Source organism: Nesoenas mayeri (assembly GCF_963082525.1).
Source record: "Nesoenas mayeri genome assembly, chromosome: 18".
Lineage (NCBI taxonomy): Eukaryota > Metazoa > Chordata > Aves > Columbiformes > Columbidae > Nesoenas > Nesoenas mayeri.
Genome location: NC_137566.1, coordinates 8,853,931 through 8,873,651, shown reverse-complemented (window position 1 = coordinate 8,873,651; position 19,721 = coordinate 8,853,931). Strand labels below are relative to the sequence as shown.

At 41.7% G+C, this 19,721-nt stretch overlaps 1 protein-coding gene across 2 annotated transcripts in view; it reads left to right on the top strand.

The window, feature by feature from the left end:
• Positions 1–19,721, top strand: part of MED27 (mediator complex subunit 27) — a 79,500-nt gene that overhangs the window by 42,483 nt on the left and 17,296 nt on the right. For both annotated transcript variants that reach the window (XM_080356137.1, XM_080356138.1), the window contains exons 4-5: positions 9,833–9,926; positions 19,281–19,388. In XM_080356137.1, coding sequence (XP_080212263.1) covers positions 9,833–9,926; positions 19,281–19,388 — 202 coding nt within the window. The remainder of the gene's footprint in view (positions 1–9,832; positions 9,927–19,280; positions 19,389–19,721) is intronic.

Here is a 19,721-nt window from a genome sequence, read left to right as displayed (position 1 = left end):
GTTGGCTCACAGGAGCTCCATGTGAGCTAATTAATCATATAATTTGCTGTCATGTTACTAGGTGAGCCTGTATCCTGTTAGCAGCATGAATTTGAGATAATGGTTTCCTGACGATTGAAGTAGCTGTAGTAGCCATAGCCCTCGTGGTTGATTTCAACTTTCCTCTGGTTGCTTTTAGAAAAATCTTTGATATAAGGTTACTCTTAATGAAAGTTCTGTCTGCTCATACATACGGTTTGCGGTTCTGTGTGTTAATATAGCTGAGACCTATTCTTTATACGGTATATTTTTAATTCAACACCATACTACAATAATACGTAGGTCTATATTGTACATGCGTTTGATATCAAACTATTCTGTAGCTTTTACTTTGTGATGAGACAGATTTTCTTCCTTTATTTTGTTGGTGGTTTTTTTTATTGTACTACCATCAGACCTTTTCCTGGGAAAACATAGTGCTTTCTTTTGGGTGGAATACTTCAGAAGATTTGGCTATAGTTTTTATATTGAACTGTCTTTCATAACAAACCTTTAAGCTTGAACAGTATGACTGTATAATGTGAACAGCGACGTCAAGCAAAGGAAAAATACAAACAGTAAATTTAAAACAAAAAACCCCAAAATAACCTTGCCTTAAAACACACTGTCATTTCTCTCCATATTTAAAATTTAGTCTGTGTGCAAGGAAGTGTCTTTAGTCAGTGTAAAAATCTAATTAAATCTTCTCGTGGCAGTGATTCGTAGCTGACCCTCTCTTTATTCCGGCATCTTATTAGAATAATAAACTACTCCCTGCTGTGAGCCCCTGGCACTGACAGACGGGCGAGACGCTGGCTGCCCATTAGAAGAGGCTGATCGGGCTGGTTTTGTCTTCAGAGTCGACAAGAAATCTTGTGTTGTCCCTCCTGTAGCAGAACTTTTGAGGTGCCATTTGCAGAGCCTGAGTTCTCGCTTTTGGCCATGGATGGTTCCATCTAGTCACAGAATCCCAGAACGTCAGGGGTTGGAAGGGACCTGGAAAGCTCATCCAGTGCAATCCCCCCATGGAGCAGGAACACCCAGATGAGGTTACACAGGAAGGTGTCCAGGCAGGTTGAAATGTCTGCAGAGAAGGAGACTCCACAACCCCCTGGGCAGCCTGGGCCAGGCTCTGCCACCCTCACCAGGAACAAGTTTCTTCTCAAATTTAAGTGGAACCTTTTGTGTTCCAGTTTGCACCCATTATCTACTGCTGGATTATTTTGTGCCACTCGTTCCCATTACAGAGGGCAGCCGTTCTTCTTTTTTCTTCCTTTTTTTTTTTTGTCTTTTTTTTTAAATTAAGGACTGTGAATGCATAGAGACACCTGTTTCTTAATCTGTACCTATTTACTATTAGAAATTATCTGGCAATTTGGAATTTCTTGATTTCAAGTAACCAACTCGACATTCCTTGGCAGAATTGCTTTTTACAATCCTTGAGTGTGATATTCATGAAGTAGATGCTCAGAATTAGGGAAACATATCTAGGAACAAAGCTCAGCAGTGTTAATAATCGTGTTTGTATTTACCTAAGGAGACCTTCCCTCCTTGTTTTTCACTTTGGCGGTTTTCTCCGTTAGTGTACTTACATAAACAGAATTGCATTATTTTTTAATAGGTTGAACACTTCTCCCTGCTAGCACTGGACACCGTAGTTTTAAAGGGGTTATTCTACTTTAGATATATTAGACGTAAAAGGTGGTTTTATGTTTGGGGCAAGCTCTGCGGTTGATGTAGAGCGATGAGCAGAACTGGATTTGCTCATCGTGGTGCTGCTCTGGCTTCAGTCCAGGTCTCAGCCCCACAAAGTGCTTTAAACTCCGCTCTGCCTGATGTGCGCAGCAGAGGAACACGGGCAGAGCCGAGACTCCGGCGTCTGGAAACCACAGCGAACACGCCGCCCTTGTGATCTCCGCCGTGCTCGCACGCTGAGCCGCCCGAGCGAGGGCCGAGAACGGCAGAGGGGAAAGAACCTGACGGCGAGAGTGGGAAAACAGCCAAAAAGCTGCAGCGAATTTCTGCCGTCGCTTTGCTGCGACGCCTCGAGTGGATTTGGCAAGCCCAGACTAAGTGCCATGATAAACCCTTTCACCGACTCTGCTTTTTATTTCTGGTAGTGGTAGTAGTGTTTAAAGGGAAATTATTTCGGATAATTTGCTTAAGGGAATTAGCCCTCCTCCCCCACACCGACTTCCAGTGGAAGCCGTGCAATTAATTTCCATGCGCCCTATAAAAATCCCAACCTGCGGAACAGCTTGTCATGTTGGAGGAAGAAGTGATGAAAGTGTATTTCTCTGAAAATAATATTTTGAAGGGCATCTCTCTCCAAAATGTTTGTTCCAGGGCAGTCTTGAGTATATAAATGCCTAATTGTACTTGTGTTATGCAGGTTTTGTACTGGAGTGTAAAGGTGACCTTGAAGGAGTCTTTTGATAGACCTCTGAGGTTTAAAATAGATGTTTTTATCTCTCTAGTATCACAGGCAGGTCAAAATACTTGGTCAGAGCATAATCCTGAAGAGAAAAATCAGGACTAATTATGAAATTCCCTCAAGAAAACTTAAAGTAGGTGATCACAACAGTTGAAATGGGCATTTGGTAAAAGTTTGTGTAATACATTGCCCTAGGCTGTGCAAGCAGTTATTTGTTAGAGTATCTCAACTGGTTTGGTTTTGTGTTTTTCTTTTTTCTTCACTTTTACTTCCCTCTTAATTACAGAAGAACAAATTGATCTTAGGCTGATATCAAGTATCCTAAGTACCCTTGGAACGAGTGCTATTAAGACTTGCTTGTTGTTACTATAATTTATAATTTTAATAAAGCACTAGATCTTGAAGTGGCTGCTCTTTTTGAGTGGCTGCTTGAAGTCTATTGGTGAGGCCTAAAACCTCAGTCTTTGCTTCCTAATCCTACATATTCCAACATCTTTTTCTAGAAGAAAAACGTCATTCTAAAGGGGAAAGTTAGGAATGTAGTAATACGTCACTGTGAGGACTTGAATGAATGCCTTCGTGTCTATGATGGGGTTTTTTTGCTTGGACTTTTGCCTAATTTGCTCCTTCAGGCATTTTTGTTGTTATCAAAGTATTCTCAGATGTTAGCGTGGTTACAAACCATGGTCGCTAAGATCTTTTCCTTCCAGCAGTGCTAGTTATGTGGTCAAGCATAGTGTATAAAAAGCCCTAACTGTGCAAAATGTACTATGTTTCCTATTCATCAGTCTTTCCACCCAAAGGTAAAATCTTGCTGCTTTTGATAGGTATAAAACACATAATAGGTGTCATGCATCATCTATTGCTTTTAACAAAAGGAGGTAAGTACTGTAATTTCTGCTCTGTTGGGGGAGAAATAAAGCACAAAGAAAGAAAGTGAGAAGACTTTGCCATTGAAGTAACTCTTCAATAGCAGAGCTGAAAATACCATGTTATAAAATACTAAATTCCCTTGTGGCCAGGAAGGCCAATGGTACCTGGGGTGGGTTAGAAGGGGGTGGTCAGTAGGTCAGAGAGGTTCTCCTGCCCCTCTGCTCTGCCCTGGGGAGACCACACCTGGAATATTGTGTCCAGCTGTGGCTCCTCAGTTCCAGCAGGACAGGGAACTGCTGGAGAGAGTCCAGCGCAGGGCAACAAAGATGCTGAAGGGAGTGGAGCATCTCCCGTGTGAGGAAAGGCTGAGGGAGCTGGGGCTCTGGAGCTGGACAAGAGGAGACCGAGGGGTGTCCTCATTAATGTTCACAGATATCTAAAGGGTGAGTGTCAGGAGGATGGAGCCAGGCTCTCCTCGGTGACAACCAATGATAGGACAAGGGGTAATGGGTTCACACTGGAACACAAAAGGTTCCACTTAAAATGGAGAAGAAACTTGTTCCCAGTGAGGGTGGCAGAGCCTGGCCCAGGCTGCCCAGGGGGTTGTGGAGTCTCCTTCTGTGCAGACATTCCAACCTGCCTGGACACCTTCCTGTGTAACCTCATCTGGGTGTTCCTGCTCCATGGGGGGATTGCACTGGATGAGCTTTCCAGGTCCCCTCCAACCCCTCACATTCTGGGATTCTGTGAATTCTAGCTTCAGAAGTCTGGATTCGGGAATGGAAGTGTGGACAGCTGGATCTCTTGGCTTGAGGTTCTCCTCAGGACTTTTGGTCGAACTTCACGGTGTGCAAATGCAGGGACATAGGTGGGGCACAATTTGCTTGAGAAGTTATGAGTGATTGAAGAGCCGTCTCTGTAGATAAATGCTGATGTAATATTTCCAATTCTCGTGCAGGCCCTTGAAAATTACTGTTGTTAGCATTTCTTGGTGGGTTGTGGAGCAACATCTAGTTTCACGAAGAAGTGGAAATATAAACAATACATATGTGCTGTAAAGTATTGCTGCTGAAATTCTATTACGTTGTTAGGGCTGTTTTTCCTCTCGAGGTGTGTATCAAGGAGTTAATGATGTTTTCCATGAAGCGCAGACTAGTAGCAGGCTCAGACAGGATCCTGCTGATGACTGTAAAGCAGATGCATGCTTATTTTGTTAACCAGCTTTCACACATTCTGATATCCATATTCCTCTCCTGATTACTGCTGTGAATTAAAGGCATTTTGAAGTGCATTCCACATAAGGACAAAGAAAGCTATTTCAACAATATAATAAAACATCTATGGGAATTTGACTGCAAGGGCTCTATTTTTAACTTAAAGTTTTCTTTATTAAAGTTATACTTTTTAGGGTGGTGCACTAGAACTTGATACTGTGAACAGATGTCTTTTTGCTCTGTCTTATAAAAACAAATTATGCGCTGACAACGTTTGTTTTCAGAGTGCATTAAAGAGGGGTTCATATTCATCTTAAATGTGCAGACGTCCAGAGACTGTTTGATTCAGGGGCAAGTTTGCATTTCATAAGCATTCAGCATTTGTAGCATCACCATCAGCTCGTACCTTTGGGGACATTCCTTGCAAGTTTACACCACGTCGCTTACCAATGGGTTCACAGTAGCACTGAAGGATTCAGAATTGTGTTTGCTGTATAAACAATACTGGATAAGTAACAGATTTTACCGTAAAACAATATTTTATTGTTGTAATAGATTGACCCCACTGAACAGTATTCCTGGGCTGTGAGGCACAGTCCCAGCGGGAATTGTGCTGGTATACGGTGTGTGCAGCCGCACAGGGAGCCGAATCATTAAACCAGTTTAGATTTAAAACAAGATATCTCTTTCTTTTTACATTTTCAAGCCGTCTCAGCTGTGTGCTCCAGCTCTCCCTGCGCAGCGCGGCTGAGGGGCTGCGGCACGCGGGAGGGGATGTGTCAGCGCCTTATGGCACAATTGCTGCCGAAGACTGAAAGTTGTTGAATCACAGCCCCTGGTTCCTAAATGTCTTTGTAAACCCAACCCTTAAACACTCTGTGCTGGCTTCTGGAGAACTGTCCAAACGGCTTCACATTCATCCTCAAGTGCTGTACCAGGTTTGGCCTTTTGTGAGCGAGAAGTGCAGATGGTGAAGTGTTCGATCCAGCGATCGGTGCATATGCTTTTGAAACAGACCACCATGTGTTTATATGTAAACACTTCTAGACTATTTAAGCACATAACTTAATCTTTTGCATCTACTCAATAATGAAATGTAAATCCTCTATGACCGAAATAACATCTCGAGGAAAGTTGAAAACAAGCTAACTTGTGAGAATAAATGTAGAGCTACTGTTGAATCTTTCAGATGAGTGTTGTCTCAGTTCTGCGCTGCAGGTTAGGGAGGAGATGGCAACAGAGAGGGCAACAAAGATGGTGGAGTGGAGCTGCACTGGATGGGGGGAGATTGCACTGGATGAGCTTTCCAGGTCCCTTCCAATCCCTGACATTCTGTGATTCTGTGAGCTGGGCATGAATCTTAGCAAATTTGTTCCTTAAGACCTTTGTCCAAGGTGTCTTAGCAGTTTTGTTCTTTGCAGTCCTCACATTCTGGCTTTATTCTCCCTGCTCCTGTGGATTCATATTACCAAGACGCTCCAGTGCCAGAACTCCCTCCTGCTGATCATATGTTGTACCCCCAGGACTGATGAACTGCATATAACTCGAGAGACTCAGGTTTGCCCCCTCTGCCCTCAACTTGCTTCGTGGTAGTTGGAAGTCAGTCAGTTATTTGCAAAAAGTAACTTCTTTTTTTTTTTTTCCCTTTATAAAATATCATGAATAAAGATTTCACAGCGGGAACGGAGGCTTTGAAGGAGGAGCAGAGGATGAGTTAGTGTGCAGATGAGAAGGGAACAGAAGGAAACAAGAGGAGCCAGGAGGAGCCTGACTGGAGTCTTCGCCCAACAGAAAGTTTGAAGTTGGGTGAGAAATGAGAGGAAAAAAGCACTGAAGCAGTTTGTTCAGAAAGGACAAGAGGACAGTGTTAACAACGAGAGACAAGAGAGCCTGGCACGAAGCTTAGAGCTGGCGATGAAGTTGGTCAGAACAGGCTGGAGATTTTGGTACTGGAGTCAAGGAAATGTGAGCATTTTATAGATGTTCTGGAAAAGAAAAGAGCAAGAGTAGACTTTTCTCCATTCTTAAGTGCTACGTTTCTCTGAGACACTGTAGAAAGTTCTGTAACATAAATAGGAACTATCATATTTTTTGAGCCAAAACTGATTGGACGGAGATGTGTAAATTGTGACTCTGCTTATTTTGGCACTAAATTAATGTATTTCAGTTCTGTAAAATAAGTTCCAGACAGCAGCTTTTTCTCTGACCCTCTTTCCAGACAGCCTCAGGACCACACTTATCTTGTCTTTATCACGTGTTCTTTGGTTTTCTCTGAAGTCGTCACCAGTTACACTTTGCTGCATTTGATTTATCGTATCCATCCCTTCGCAAGATGTTTTACCAGATGTCCTCTCTGAAGGACGTATCTAGAGAAAAATTTTGCTTTAGTTTGGCTTGTTTGTCATCTTATATTTGAGGCCGCCATGTAGTCGGGCTAATTTAGTAATTATATATGCATCTTTGAAGAGCCCTTCTGTTCTGATGAGTCCTCAGGAAACCCTGATGTCTACTTGAAAAAAAGGCAAAGGGGCACAACGAGAATATGTGCGTCAATGCTCTTTTATCGTATTGGTCTTGGATTTTCTCTGACGTTCTCTGAACTGAGAAGAGTATGAACAAGCTGCGTGGATGGTCCTGATAGAGCTGCTGAGCCTTGCAAAGGCAAGCATTACATTTCCTGAAGTGTGTGGGTTTTGTCAACTGACTTATGAAGAGTGGTACAAATTTGCAGGCTTCTGAGCCCAAATTGTCTTAGGAACTCATCTTTGATTTCAGGAGCTGGTTAATCACGAATTAGAAGACTTCTGTTTTGCTGTACGTGTGATTTTACTTAAAGGGAAGACTCTTCACAAGTTCCCTCTGAGTGCCCTGTTTTGCCTTATACTCCTCAGGTAGTAGAAGGCGACAGTTGAGTTTCAGTCAAGTTTTAAGGCATGTGGTCAAAACAATTTTTACATTTAAAAAATAATCAGATGTAGGAAGGAGCTGAAGAACTAACTGGTGAGCTCCAAGCAGCCTGGATCACATTTTCAAAGAATAAATGTACATGTTCCCTGGGATTTTTCAGAAGGGCCTAAGCAGATTAAATGCCCAAGTCGTACTGTTGTTCCTATGATTTAAAATTACTTGAATTTTCCATTTTTAATGCAGATAGACTTTGTCATTGTGTAAGCAGCCCTTGTTTTATGCAACTGTGTCTTTTGATTGTTTTTTACTTATTATTGCCCAAAGCTTGGAAAACTAGAGAACAGAAGTTATGCAATATTCTGCATCATCATGTGCATCGTGTTTCTGACCACATACTGATCCAGAAATGCACAATCTCTCCTTGCCTGGTCTCAGTCGATCATCTCTCTTCATGCACAAGCGATAGCTCCATTTATCTGCAGACCCAGCACTGGGCCCTTGTGGCCAGGAAGGCCAATGGTACCTGGGGTGGGTTAGAAGGGGGTGGTCAGTAGGTCAGAGAGGTTCTCCTGCCCCTCTGCTCTGCCCTGGGGAGACCACACCTGGAATCTTGTGTCCAGTTGTGGCCTCTCAGTTCCAGCAGGACAGGGAACTGCTGGAGAGAGTCCAGCGCAGCCACCAAGATGCTGAAGGGAATGGAGCATCTCCCGTGTGAGGAAAGGCTGAGGGAGCTGGGGCTCTGGAGCTGGACAAGAGGAGACTGAGGGGGGACTCATTCATGTTCACAGATATCTAAAGGGTGAGTGTCAGGAGGATGGAGCCAGGCTCTTCTCGGTGACAGCCAGTGATAAGACAAGGGGTAATGGGTTCAAACTGGAACACAGGAGGTTCCACTTAAATATGAGAAGAAACTTCTCAGTGAGGGTGTCAGAGCCTGGCCCAGGCTGCCCAGGGGGTTGTGGAGTCTCCTTCTCTGCAGACATTCCAACCCGCCTGGACACCTTCCTGTGTAACCTCATCTGGGTGTTCCTGCTCCATGGGGGGATTGCACTGGATGAGCTTTCCAGGTCCCCTCCAACCCCTCACATTCTGGGATTCTGTGAGCCTGGAGTAATTGCATTTGCTGAACGTTATAAACTCTCATGCTGTATTTAAAAAAAAGAGTATGGGATTCAGTAATGTTTAAAATTAGTTAGGTGTGCACTCTTGAGTGGAACTGACTCATCCCAAAGCGTCTTCTTAACGCGTCTCCTCTTTGTGCTGGGGAAGTTCTTGGCTTGTGGATGTTTTGACTTTGCTTATCAGCAAACGAGCTGTTAATGAGTCACTCAAGTGAATGGGGAAACTTTTTTCTGCACAACTAGAAGTGTGGATTAGGATTTTATGCAGAATTGTCATAACTAATTCCACTCTTTTGTTACTGTTAAAAGTAGGCTGACCTCACCAGCCGTGTAAGTCTAGCTTTCTTTATTTCATTTTATTTGTTTCAGTTGATTTTTAATCTCTTGCAAAATAACAGTTGGAGCATAACGCCTCATTGGTTTTGGGGTGTTTTTTAGCAACTAAGATTAGAACTGAATAGCTCTGAAGAATTAAGCATTTTTTTTGCCTTCATTTAAGAAGGATAAAGGAAAATAATTAGATTTTTCAGTTAATCTGAGCCAACTAATTTTCCTGAAATCTTTTTTTCAGAGCATGTGAGTGGGTTAGCATGACACGGTTTTATCAATCAATTCATTCATGGATCTGTGATCAAGTTGCAGGGTTTGTAGATGCGTGTGTTAACCAGGCGGTAGCGCCCCGTATGTCAGCAGAACTGGCAGCGGTGCACAGGTGATACAGAACGTCACGTAGACTCCGCGAAAGCAAGTAATGTGCATTTTATCGTGTCCAGAGAAATGACACGACCATGGGATGGGGCAGCGTGTCCTGGGAAACGAGGTTGCCTAAAGGAGGTTTTCTCTGTTGACGAGTGTCAGCTCTTAATGTGATATCGGGAACCAAGACCAACGTGGGCCAGCTCGCTGTGGTCTGTGTACGCAGAGGGGTTATACCCAGCAGAGAGGGTGTTATTTGGCCTCTGTGTTTGATCACCCCAGAGAAACCCCTGGGATGTGCCAGTTTTAGAGTCACCAGTGCGTGGAATAAATGGGAGAGAATCAGAAAAAAATCCTGAATGCATCAAGACTCTGAGGAGATTTGTTTAGTTTATCAAAGAGAGCGTAAGGAGGTGGCAACCTACAAATTCCCACCCTGGAAGAGTAATCTTGATAACGTATCCTTTGACCTCCAGAGGCAGAAGTATAGAAATATGATGGCACGAGTTTGCGGCTGAGGCTGTGGTGAGGAACACGTGCTAATTCTGTTGGTTTGGTTTGGTTGGTAGATACGTCGATGATGTGATCAGTCGGATTGATAGGATGTTCCCTGAAATGTCTATCCAGTTATCCCGGCCCAATGGAACCTCTGCAATGCTTCTGGTAAGTTGGATCATTTAATCCCTTGAGATGCGTTTCTTAAGGGATTGAATTACTGTTCCTAAAATGCAGGTTATTAAAGATTATATTTTTTTTCAGAAACATACTGTTCTTCAGGTATCACAGCGGTGTGCGATCTTTCTTGCTCTTAGACAAATGAATGACAGAAAGAATTCCATCTTTAGAAGGAAGTTTTATTATGTTTTATTACTACATGTGACCATAGAAATATGAGTGCAAACTCAAAATTCACTGTTTTTCAGCTGTCGTGGCAATGAATGAGTCTTAATCATGATAATTAAGAAGGAAAAGAGTGGTGGGAGCAAGAAAGAGGAAACCAATATGATTTAAATTTGTTCAAATTGTTCTTGGGTCAGTGAATTTCTGCTATATGATGAAGTCGAGAATTTGCCTTGGAGGTAAATGAACAATAAAGGCTGGATTAGAGATAAACAAGTCCAATACATTGCACTTATTTCTGCCTGACCAAGCAAGATTTCATTCCCCAAGAACCTATTGTTGACATCAATTTTCACAGGCAGCTGTTGCGCTCATAGCGAGAGAAATCTCTAAAGCTTTTCCTCTAAGACAACAACGTGGACGTGGAGTCTGCAGCTGGATGCGGATTCTCCTGTAGGAGGGCGAAAGGCAGAAGTTGCATCTTTTGCCAAATTTTAAATAAAAGTAGAAAATATACTGTATACACAGGTGAAGAACTGGGACCAAATCTGTCTTTTCCAGCTCAGATTTCTTATGGCACTTCCCCCTATTTTTTCCTTTCTCGCATAGGCTATTACAAAATTCTTGGGTGTAATGTATATATAAGTATATTTCTACTTTCCAAGCAAATGGTAAAATGAGTCTGAAAATCAGATACTTTGTCAAAACAAAGTTGTTGAGTCAACATAAGTCAACGATAGGATCGCTCCTTAGGTTTTCTATTGTTTTTAGCATTTGTCAACTGTAAAACACTATTATGATTAGATTTTTGCCTGTATTTTTCAGAGGTGCTGTTAATTCTTCTATAGTAAGTATAGCTGTGATTATGTTTAGTTTTAATTAATCAGCTGTCTAGCATCCCATTATTAACTTTCTTTGAACAGCCCCCAATTTGCAAGAGATTAACTGAGTCAGAGGTTAAAATAAACAGCTGGCGTTAAAACATTTAATCTGCAATTGTCGGATTCACCGAGTGGAACAATACATTCCAGAAAAGAATTGAATTCATCAGTGCAGTCTTAAGAAGCTATAAGTCTTGGAAGCTTTAGCATTTCTTCTTAAGCTGACTTCATATTTAACTATTTCGCTATAGAAAAATGTCTGTTTTTACTTCCTTACTTGAAACCCGGTCAATGTTTTGTGTATAAAGTGCCTTCCACTAATAATGGCTTTTTGAGGTCAGAATATACACGACACCTCTCAAGATTCAGGAACAATTAGGAAATTAGGTAAATTATCTTGGATGTAACTGGTTATGAATAAGGTAAGTTGGGAGAGTGATAACTGTAAAAGAAGCCCCTTTTACAAGCAGTAGTAACTTAGTGAATTCCATGTTGCAGTTGCTCTCAAAATCAAGGACATTATTGTTGCTACAAGGCAGCAGCCCCGTACTGAACCAGTGGTGTGCATATTTTTCTTGGATCAGAGATCAAAAAGATTGTTTATAAAGTATTTTCGTACGTGACTGTGGGATGGGTGTATCATTTTTTTCTTTTAGGCAGGTTTTCCCTCTTTCCCATCTGTCTCAGTTGATGTTGCCAATATGGCACTTTCCATCTGGCCCCAACTGCTACAAAAGCTTTTGCTGTTTTCAGGCACAAATCATTCCGTGGAAGGTGCTGCGGGATGGGCATCTCCCCCAGAAGGAGGGAGGGTTCAGCACTGGTGGTGTCTCACTCTGAGCTTATCCCAAGTTAGAGCTGGAGTTGCTCCCTTGTGGTTTAGCACCACAGAATCCCAGAATGTCAGGGGTTGAAGGGACCTGGAAAGCTCATCCAGTGCAATCCCCCCATGGAGCAGGAACACCCAGATGAGGTTACACAGGAAGGTGTCCAGGTGGGTTGGAATGTCTGCACAGAAGGAGACTCCACAACCTCCCTGGGCAGCCTGGGCCAGCCCAGCTCTCCAGCCTGTCCAGGTCTTTGGATGGCAGCACAGCTTCCAGTGTCAGCCACTTCTCCCACCTTGGTGTCATCAGCAAACTTGCTGATAGTGCACTCTACTCCCTCGTCCAAATCATTGATGTATATGTTGAATAATACCGGCCCCAGTACTGACCCCTGAGGCACTGCACTAGATACAGCCCTCCAACTGGACTCTGCCCCATTGACCACGTCTCTCTGGCTTCTTCCCTTCAGCCAGTTCACAGTCACCTCACTACCTGCTCATCCAGCCCGCACTCCCTCAGTTTAGCTGTGAGGATGCTGTGGGAGACTGTGTCAAATGCCTTACTCAAGTCAAGGTAGATCAGTCCACCGCTCTGCCATCATCCATCCACCTTGTTATGTCCTCATAAAAGTTAATGAGGTTCATCAAGCACCACTTCCCCTTGGTGAAGCCACATTGACTGCCCCTAATATGACCCCAGATGTTGGCTTAATACTTTTTAAATGCTGGTTCTCAATCTAAAGAGGCAAACCGTGAAGCCACCTCCATCACAACAGTGCCACTATGAGCTCGGAAGTGATTCCTCAAGATTCAGCTCCCACCAGAGATCCTGAAACATCCCAGCGGCTCCATCAAACACCAAAACCCAGCTGTTACCTCCAAGACAGCAAATCCCTAAATGAATATTCATCACATGTGCCTAAAATTAGGTGCCTAAGGCACCAAACGTGAACAGACCCACATCCCTACCATGAATCTGCCCACCTGTATCCAGTGCCAACTGTGTACCAGTTTCCGAATGGACCACCAGACTGGGATGAGGAATTTACACTGCTAAAGCATTTTGGAGAAAAGAGATTGATTTGAAAAGATTAGCATTAAATTGTTTCCTACCAAGTAGGACATCAATACTGATTTCAAATCAGTTAGTGAATTCCTCCTCCCCGCCCCCGGGTCTTCAGGATCAGGGTCTGTGGAAGAAACCCCAGTTTGGTGGCCTTTCTTCATGGGCAAATAATACATTTCAGAATCCATTTTTCCAACAAAAAACAATAACGATTTTATGTAAAACACTGATAAACAACAATGAGACACAAGAAAGTATCTAGCTTCAGTGAACAGATGTCTAGCCTATTTGCAATTAATACAGCCCACTTCCATACAATCAGACTGTTTAAAATGCTTGGAACAAGGCTTGAAAGTTGAAATGCAAATGTGTCTGATTTTATGGAGAATGAATAAAATTGTAGAAAAACATGTTTCATATTTTTATTAAAAGTGGAGGCATCAGTATAAGTTTATAAAATTAATTTATCATCAAGAATTCGTAAAATAACTTGGAAAGAAAAAAACATGATTCCTGCCTTGAGCTTCGGTTTATCAGAAACAACTGAATTTTTCAAACTGGAAGTTAGTTATACATATCATTATGCTTAAGAACCAGCTCAAATTACAGAAAGCTATTCAATTATCTGTAAAAATATATACCCAGTGTTTGTAACTTGTATTTGACCAACAAAATCTCACAAAAACCTTAAGGAGTCCACAGTCCCCTCTGCTGCTGCTGCAAATGAATTTTGCATGACACTGTTATTAAAGCTGATACAATTCTATGTTTAGCCTTTTTTATGCATAGCGTGATTAAAAGATTAATTGAAAAATCACTAGTGAAGATTGGGATTAAACAGCACCTTGAAATACCATGATAAACTGCTTTTAGAATCAGTTGAGGATTTCACATGGCTCTGAAAGGTTTCAATTATTTATGTGTTTGGTCTATGTAGCATAAATCCAGACTAATGAGGTACAATTGCTGTGTATAAATCTAAAGCATTAAGAAAAATCCCTATTGTCTGGAGGAAGCAGTAACCTCAAAGGACCAGGAGGTAGCAACCTTTCAAGACACAGCATTTATGCTCTCAGGAATAGTTTATTTTTCTCTTTGCTTCCAAGTTCTGGGCTTTATGAAAGTCGTACCCTGGTTGGGGAGAACTGAGCTCAACACAAAGGTTACTCGCCAGAAGATTCAAACCAGCAGGCCAATAATTATTCCTCTTGAAACACCGGATGAGCCTTGGACCATGAAATTCCCACTTCTACAGACAAGGACATAAATTGATTTCCATGGACACACGTAATTGTACGGTCTGGGGCTGAAACTTTCCATGTTAGGTCTTTTTTTCCTGAAGATGTTTTCTTTGGCAAAGACTCCAGCTATTCTGAAGGTGCAAAGAATCTCACTCCCTTCCTCTTCTTCCCCATCTCCTTCCAAGCATTTGCACATTCTTGAACTATGGACACTGTTTACTAGTGCCTTCGACAATGAATACATGTTTATTTCTGGTAAATGGAATGATTGTGTTTAAAGATGTTTTAATATAACAACTCGACCACTGCATCAAATACCTTCATAAGCAACGGCAGGTATGACATCAACAGTCCAAGGATAAAAATGGTCTATGTAGTTAATTAACTCTGGGCAAACAGTATGGTATCTGAATAAAACAAGCATTATCTGAATACTTTGGTGCAGTGCCCTGGTTGTGGTGGGGGTGTTAACTTCCCTGAGGTTTGTTGGAAGGACTCTACTCAGCCGGCCAGACACAGTCCAGGAGGTTCCTCCAGTGCCTTGACAAGAACTTTCTGATGCAAAGGGTGGAGGAGCCGACTAGAAGAGGTGCACTCCTGGACCTCATCCTCACTAACAAGGAGGGTCTGGTTGAAGCGATAAAGGTTGGGGGCTGCCTTGGTTGCGCCTGGACACCTTCCTGTGTAACCTCATCTGGGTGTTCCTGCTCCATGGGGGGATTGCACTGGATGAGCTTTCCAGGGCCCTTCCAGCCCCTGACATTCTGGGATTCTATGACGTGTGGAAGAAGAATGTCTTGGATCAGCAACGTATGTGAGCAGGGAGTGGCAAGTAAATTGTAAATTATTCTCTGCTTGTGTGATGTAAGAATGAGGAAGGTGAGGAAGAGTCTTTTGATGGGATAGTGAACAAGAGCGGAAAAAGTAGAGAAGACCTGTGGGGAATTTCCTCACCTCGCTCCCTCTGCAGGCTTCGTGTGCCCCAGGGCTGCTGCCCACTCCTAAAGGTTCACAGGTCTGTGTTGATATTCCCATAGATGTATTATATATTCTACATTTTCATCCCTGTAAAATCCCTGGTGTGCTATAATTTAGAATGGAAAATGAGACGGAAACCATTCCATCATCTGTAACAATGCTGGGCTGAGGTGACCCTTCCCTAAGTGTAACTGGCCACTGGTAAAATATGGTTTTTAACCTTTGAACAATATCCTGTGCCAGTTTGTTCACCTTATTAAGAGAATATGCCTTGTTACTGAGAGAGGGGATCACCAGCTCATCCTTAATATGTCAGAATCATTCAAAGTCCTTCATTTATGTTGACTCTTTATCATGCACTATTGCAATTAGGTTAGACTAATGAAAGGTAAATTCCAGCCCTTACATAAAAAAAGAAATCCTAGTAAAGAACCTAATTATTATGTTTGTTTATTTAGACTCTAATGGCTTAATTGCTTCTTATCTTGCTATTTACAAATAGGCATCATTAAAGAATAATGAGCATGTGAGGGAAAGCGCAGCGTTCATACCAGCAGCAGATGAGCTATCGGAAAAAAAAGAACTAGTTGAAAGTCTGAGTGGTTTTTATTTTTACTTTATTTTTAATACAAAACCTTATTTTTCAGTGTATATATATGTATGATTTCCAAGCATTGTACAGATTAGTAAGATACACGAGTGGGAGGACAAGCTTATGGCAAGAAACAGGTGTCTGGCCTTTTGCTGGAAATACGTACAGCTTGGTTACATTTCTGGTTTGGCGTTGCCTTATTGTTTGCTAAGGAGAATTAAAAAGCATATACAACCTTGTGCCGCTTTCTATAGAAGCAGCGAGGTACCCGTGTTAACCGGCAATAAGGTTTTTGTCTCTTGGCTCTGCATTGCAGAGCAGCTGCAGCTCCAACCAGCAGCAAAGTCCCTGGGATGCCGAGAGGAAATCTGAGCCTTGGGAATGTTTTTGCACAGCGGTGGAGCTGGGTATTGTCAGCATACATTTTCCTAATATCAAACTTTTACATAAATTGGAAGAAAGCATGTTTGTTAATGCTTTTTTTTCAAAAAAAAGGGCTTTTCATTGGGTACCAGTTTCAACGAAGAGGCAAAATTAAAGGAGGCGATTTCAGGCTGTTTCCTCCAGGCGGAATTCTGGCATGGTAAATTAATTTTCGTTTAGTAGACTCATTTCAACCCTCATTCTGACTTATTTGCAGAGGCACCTATTACTTTTCCAATCATAAGTGATGTTAAATGGGAACTTTTTTAGCAGGCTTACAAAAAATGATCTAAACCATCCTCACTGCTTATTGCGTTCCCCCTCCCCTCTCTTGGCACACGGTGTCTGTCATATGGTCTTTGAGAATTATCTCGGTGATAGACAAAATATTTTTAAAACTGGGATATTTCAAGAAGACTTTTATTTTCTCTATCTTTGTCAGAAAAGCTGCATAATATTGCAGATTTCAATCAGCTGCCTGTCCTACCTTCTTCTGGAGCTTGCCATTTTGGGAAGCAGGGGATTTATGAATAACTTAACTGTCTGAATTGAGTATACTTTAGTTAAAAGGCAGTTAGAAGTACATTGTTATTACACAGAGCAAAACAGAAGCTACAGAAGTATTTAACTTGCAACTGTTCCATTTTCAGCTCACAGAACTGTGGGGCATATTTTTTCATTCATATTAATTGAATTTTAAAGTGACCTTGCACATGTATTGATTTGAATTAAAATTTTCTACATCAAGGACGGGTTGGCATATATCCTTCAGGCAAAATATTAAAAAGCCAAGCGCTGTCTTAACAGGATATCGACGGAAGAAGCTGAAATTTAATAGGAGAAGTTGGCTTAGAAAGGAAATTGTTGCCTTTTTGTCACAATTGAAAAGTATCTTTTTCTGTAAAACAAAAGAAGTTCCTTTCAGTTGATATGTGTGGAAATGCAGGGACATTTTAGTGCCCATTAAATAGGGACCATCTGGGTGAGTCTTGACCTCCAGAAGCAGAGACCTGACCAATGGAGCTCAGAGTAGGACCATCAAATTACATTTTACCAGAGCCATTAGTTTTATATTACTTTCTTTCAGGTGGTCTGTAGGGACACAGTTGTGTCACTATAAGTGTAAATTATGTTCCATACGTAGATATTTTCTGAACATGGACTCCAGTTAGCTAAGTGGAGTGGGCATTGAAAGAAAATGGTTTGCTGGAAAACACGAGTTGTAAAATATGGTTGAGGTGAACAAAAACATTAAGTCCTGAAAACAGTTACAAGTCTTGATTATTAGAGGAAAAAAGAAAGGGTATCCCATTTATTGTGTACAATACAGAACGTGCTTTGCCCTGGAAATAGCTGTGGAACATACTCTTGGCTTCCGAATCTACAGCATCCTCCAGTCTGGTGACAGGTTTTTGTTCATTCTTGGTACTACTCGCCTCATTCTTTCCACGCTGTTAAAATGATAAACTATCATTTCTCTGAGCTATGCTTTTTAACAAAATTTCTGCTTCTGTCAGACGTAACTAATGATACAGTCCTGCAAGAACCATCGGAAAGTCCCGATCTCTCTTCCAGCCAATGTAAAATCTACAGGAATCTCGTGTCAAAACAACAGCGACACAAAATAGGAAAGTTCTCTACGTCAATACCCGAGCACTGGAAGAGCTAATTCAGACAGCCGAGCACTAACCTGGCCAAAACTGCAATGTATTTTATTGTTTATCCGTACGACCACACTGCCTGGGTGCATTTGTGTAGGTAGATCTTGTTGGGAGGTTTGAGGCCAGCAATAAGGATATTCAAGGAAGATGAAGTGCCAAACGTGGCATTTTTCAGCTTGTTACATTCTGCTGTTCACTCAGGATTTTTGGGAACATCCCACACAGGCTTCAGTTCAATTTCATCCAGTTTTTGTTTCTACCCGGCAGCAATGCCAGATGCCGTGAATGCAGAACCTAAGGGAAGAGCAAAGAAGTGAGCAACCACTGAAGTGTGTGGAGATAGTGGAGACAAAATATTCCACATCAGCGTTGAGATGGAGTCCTTGTGCCAGATTTTCCATCTTCCTCCATGGGGAAGAAGCGTCTGGCGCTTCAGAGTCACTTTGCCCATTAGTCTCTTGGTTAGTGAGCATCAGGTTGAGGTTACTGGTGCTTAAACAAGTTGGTAGGTGGGAGTCATTAGCAGGAGTTAAAAAGGAAAAACATGTAACAAATCAATAAAGATGCGCATTGACTGGTTTCTCTGGGTGTAGCTCTGCTGAGGTTAACAGTAAAAACACAATTGTTGTAGCCTGTGTTAGTCTATACTGGAGGAAACGTTGGGACACAGGCAATGGGAAATGAGCCACTGCTGGTTGGGAAATATTAAAATGACCCAATTGTCTTTTTTTTTAATTTCAGTTTCATGCTTTTGTGAGTGAGGAAAAACTCCGTAATAATCTCTGTATAACAAAACACAAAGAATTCTTGTTAGACACACATCTCAACAATATTGAAGTGCAAGTTCATCTTTGAAATGTAAATTGATTTTTCAATTAAAATGCTTTCATTATTGCATTTCTGTCCGTAATATAATTTAGGCTTATTTCTGTTGTTATACTCTGACTGACCCTGTGATACTGTTTTTTTTTTTTCTCGTGGTACTAGTTTTATTCTTTACAGTTTACGACTTTCACAGAAGAAAATTAAACCTTTGAAAAAGTAACATCTTACTTTTTAGCTGTAGTTTCCTTTTAAATAATTTCACGGTTTTGTTGGACCTGAAATGTTTTCCGTTGAACTCATGACATGCTTTTAAATGCTGCCGTGAGAAGAGTCCGCTTTGTCTTTCAAATTATTTTTCTCTGAGTGGACTTTATATTGGAGAATATCAAATACATCGAAAATAATCACATTTGCTCGTTGTTTTCGACAAGTTATTGAGTTGTGGTGTCATGCCTACACAAGGGAATTCTGTGAATTCTTACATTTTCAGTTGCAAATGAATGTTTGTTTGTTCTGTACTTTATAGTCTCCCTCTTTCTCATAACACACACAGTGCTTTTAGATCTTTTATTTTGGTCTATCTGTAAGATATTAAAAACTGAAATTGCATCAGCTTAGGCCGTTAACTTGATGGTCTTGTGACTCTCCTTCAGCTCATTTTTGTCCTTCTCTTGTTCTTCACAGGTTACCTTAGGAAAAGTGTTAAAAGTGATAGTGGTGATGCGGAGCCTCTTCATTGACCGGACGATAGTGAAAGGCTACAATGAAAATGTCTACACTGAAGATGGCAAGGTAGGTTATTGGATATCCAGCGACATTCAGTTTTATTTTCACCTGGTATTTAAAGGACAGAGAACAGGAATCCCCTCACAAGGATGCTAGAAATGTAAAACTGTCAGAAGGCTCTGTGGATGTTTTGCAGGATGCTCCGGTTTCAGTTTATCATGCTCCGCTTGGATTTTTCATACCGAAATATCCGACTTCTTTCTAAGCTCTGAAGCCCTCGCCTGAATTTCTAATTGATCACCTTAGACCCCAGTTGCCTCGTTAATAATGTCCACTGAGAAAACATTTTTTCAGCGTACCGGCACATCAATAGCCCAAGGTTCAGATTTCTCTTTACCA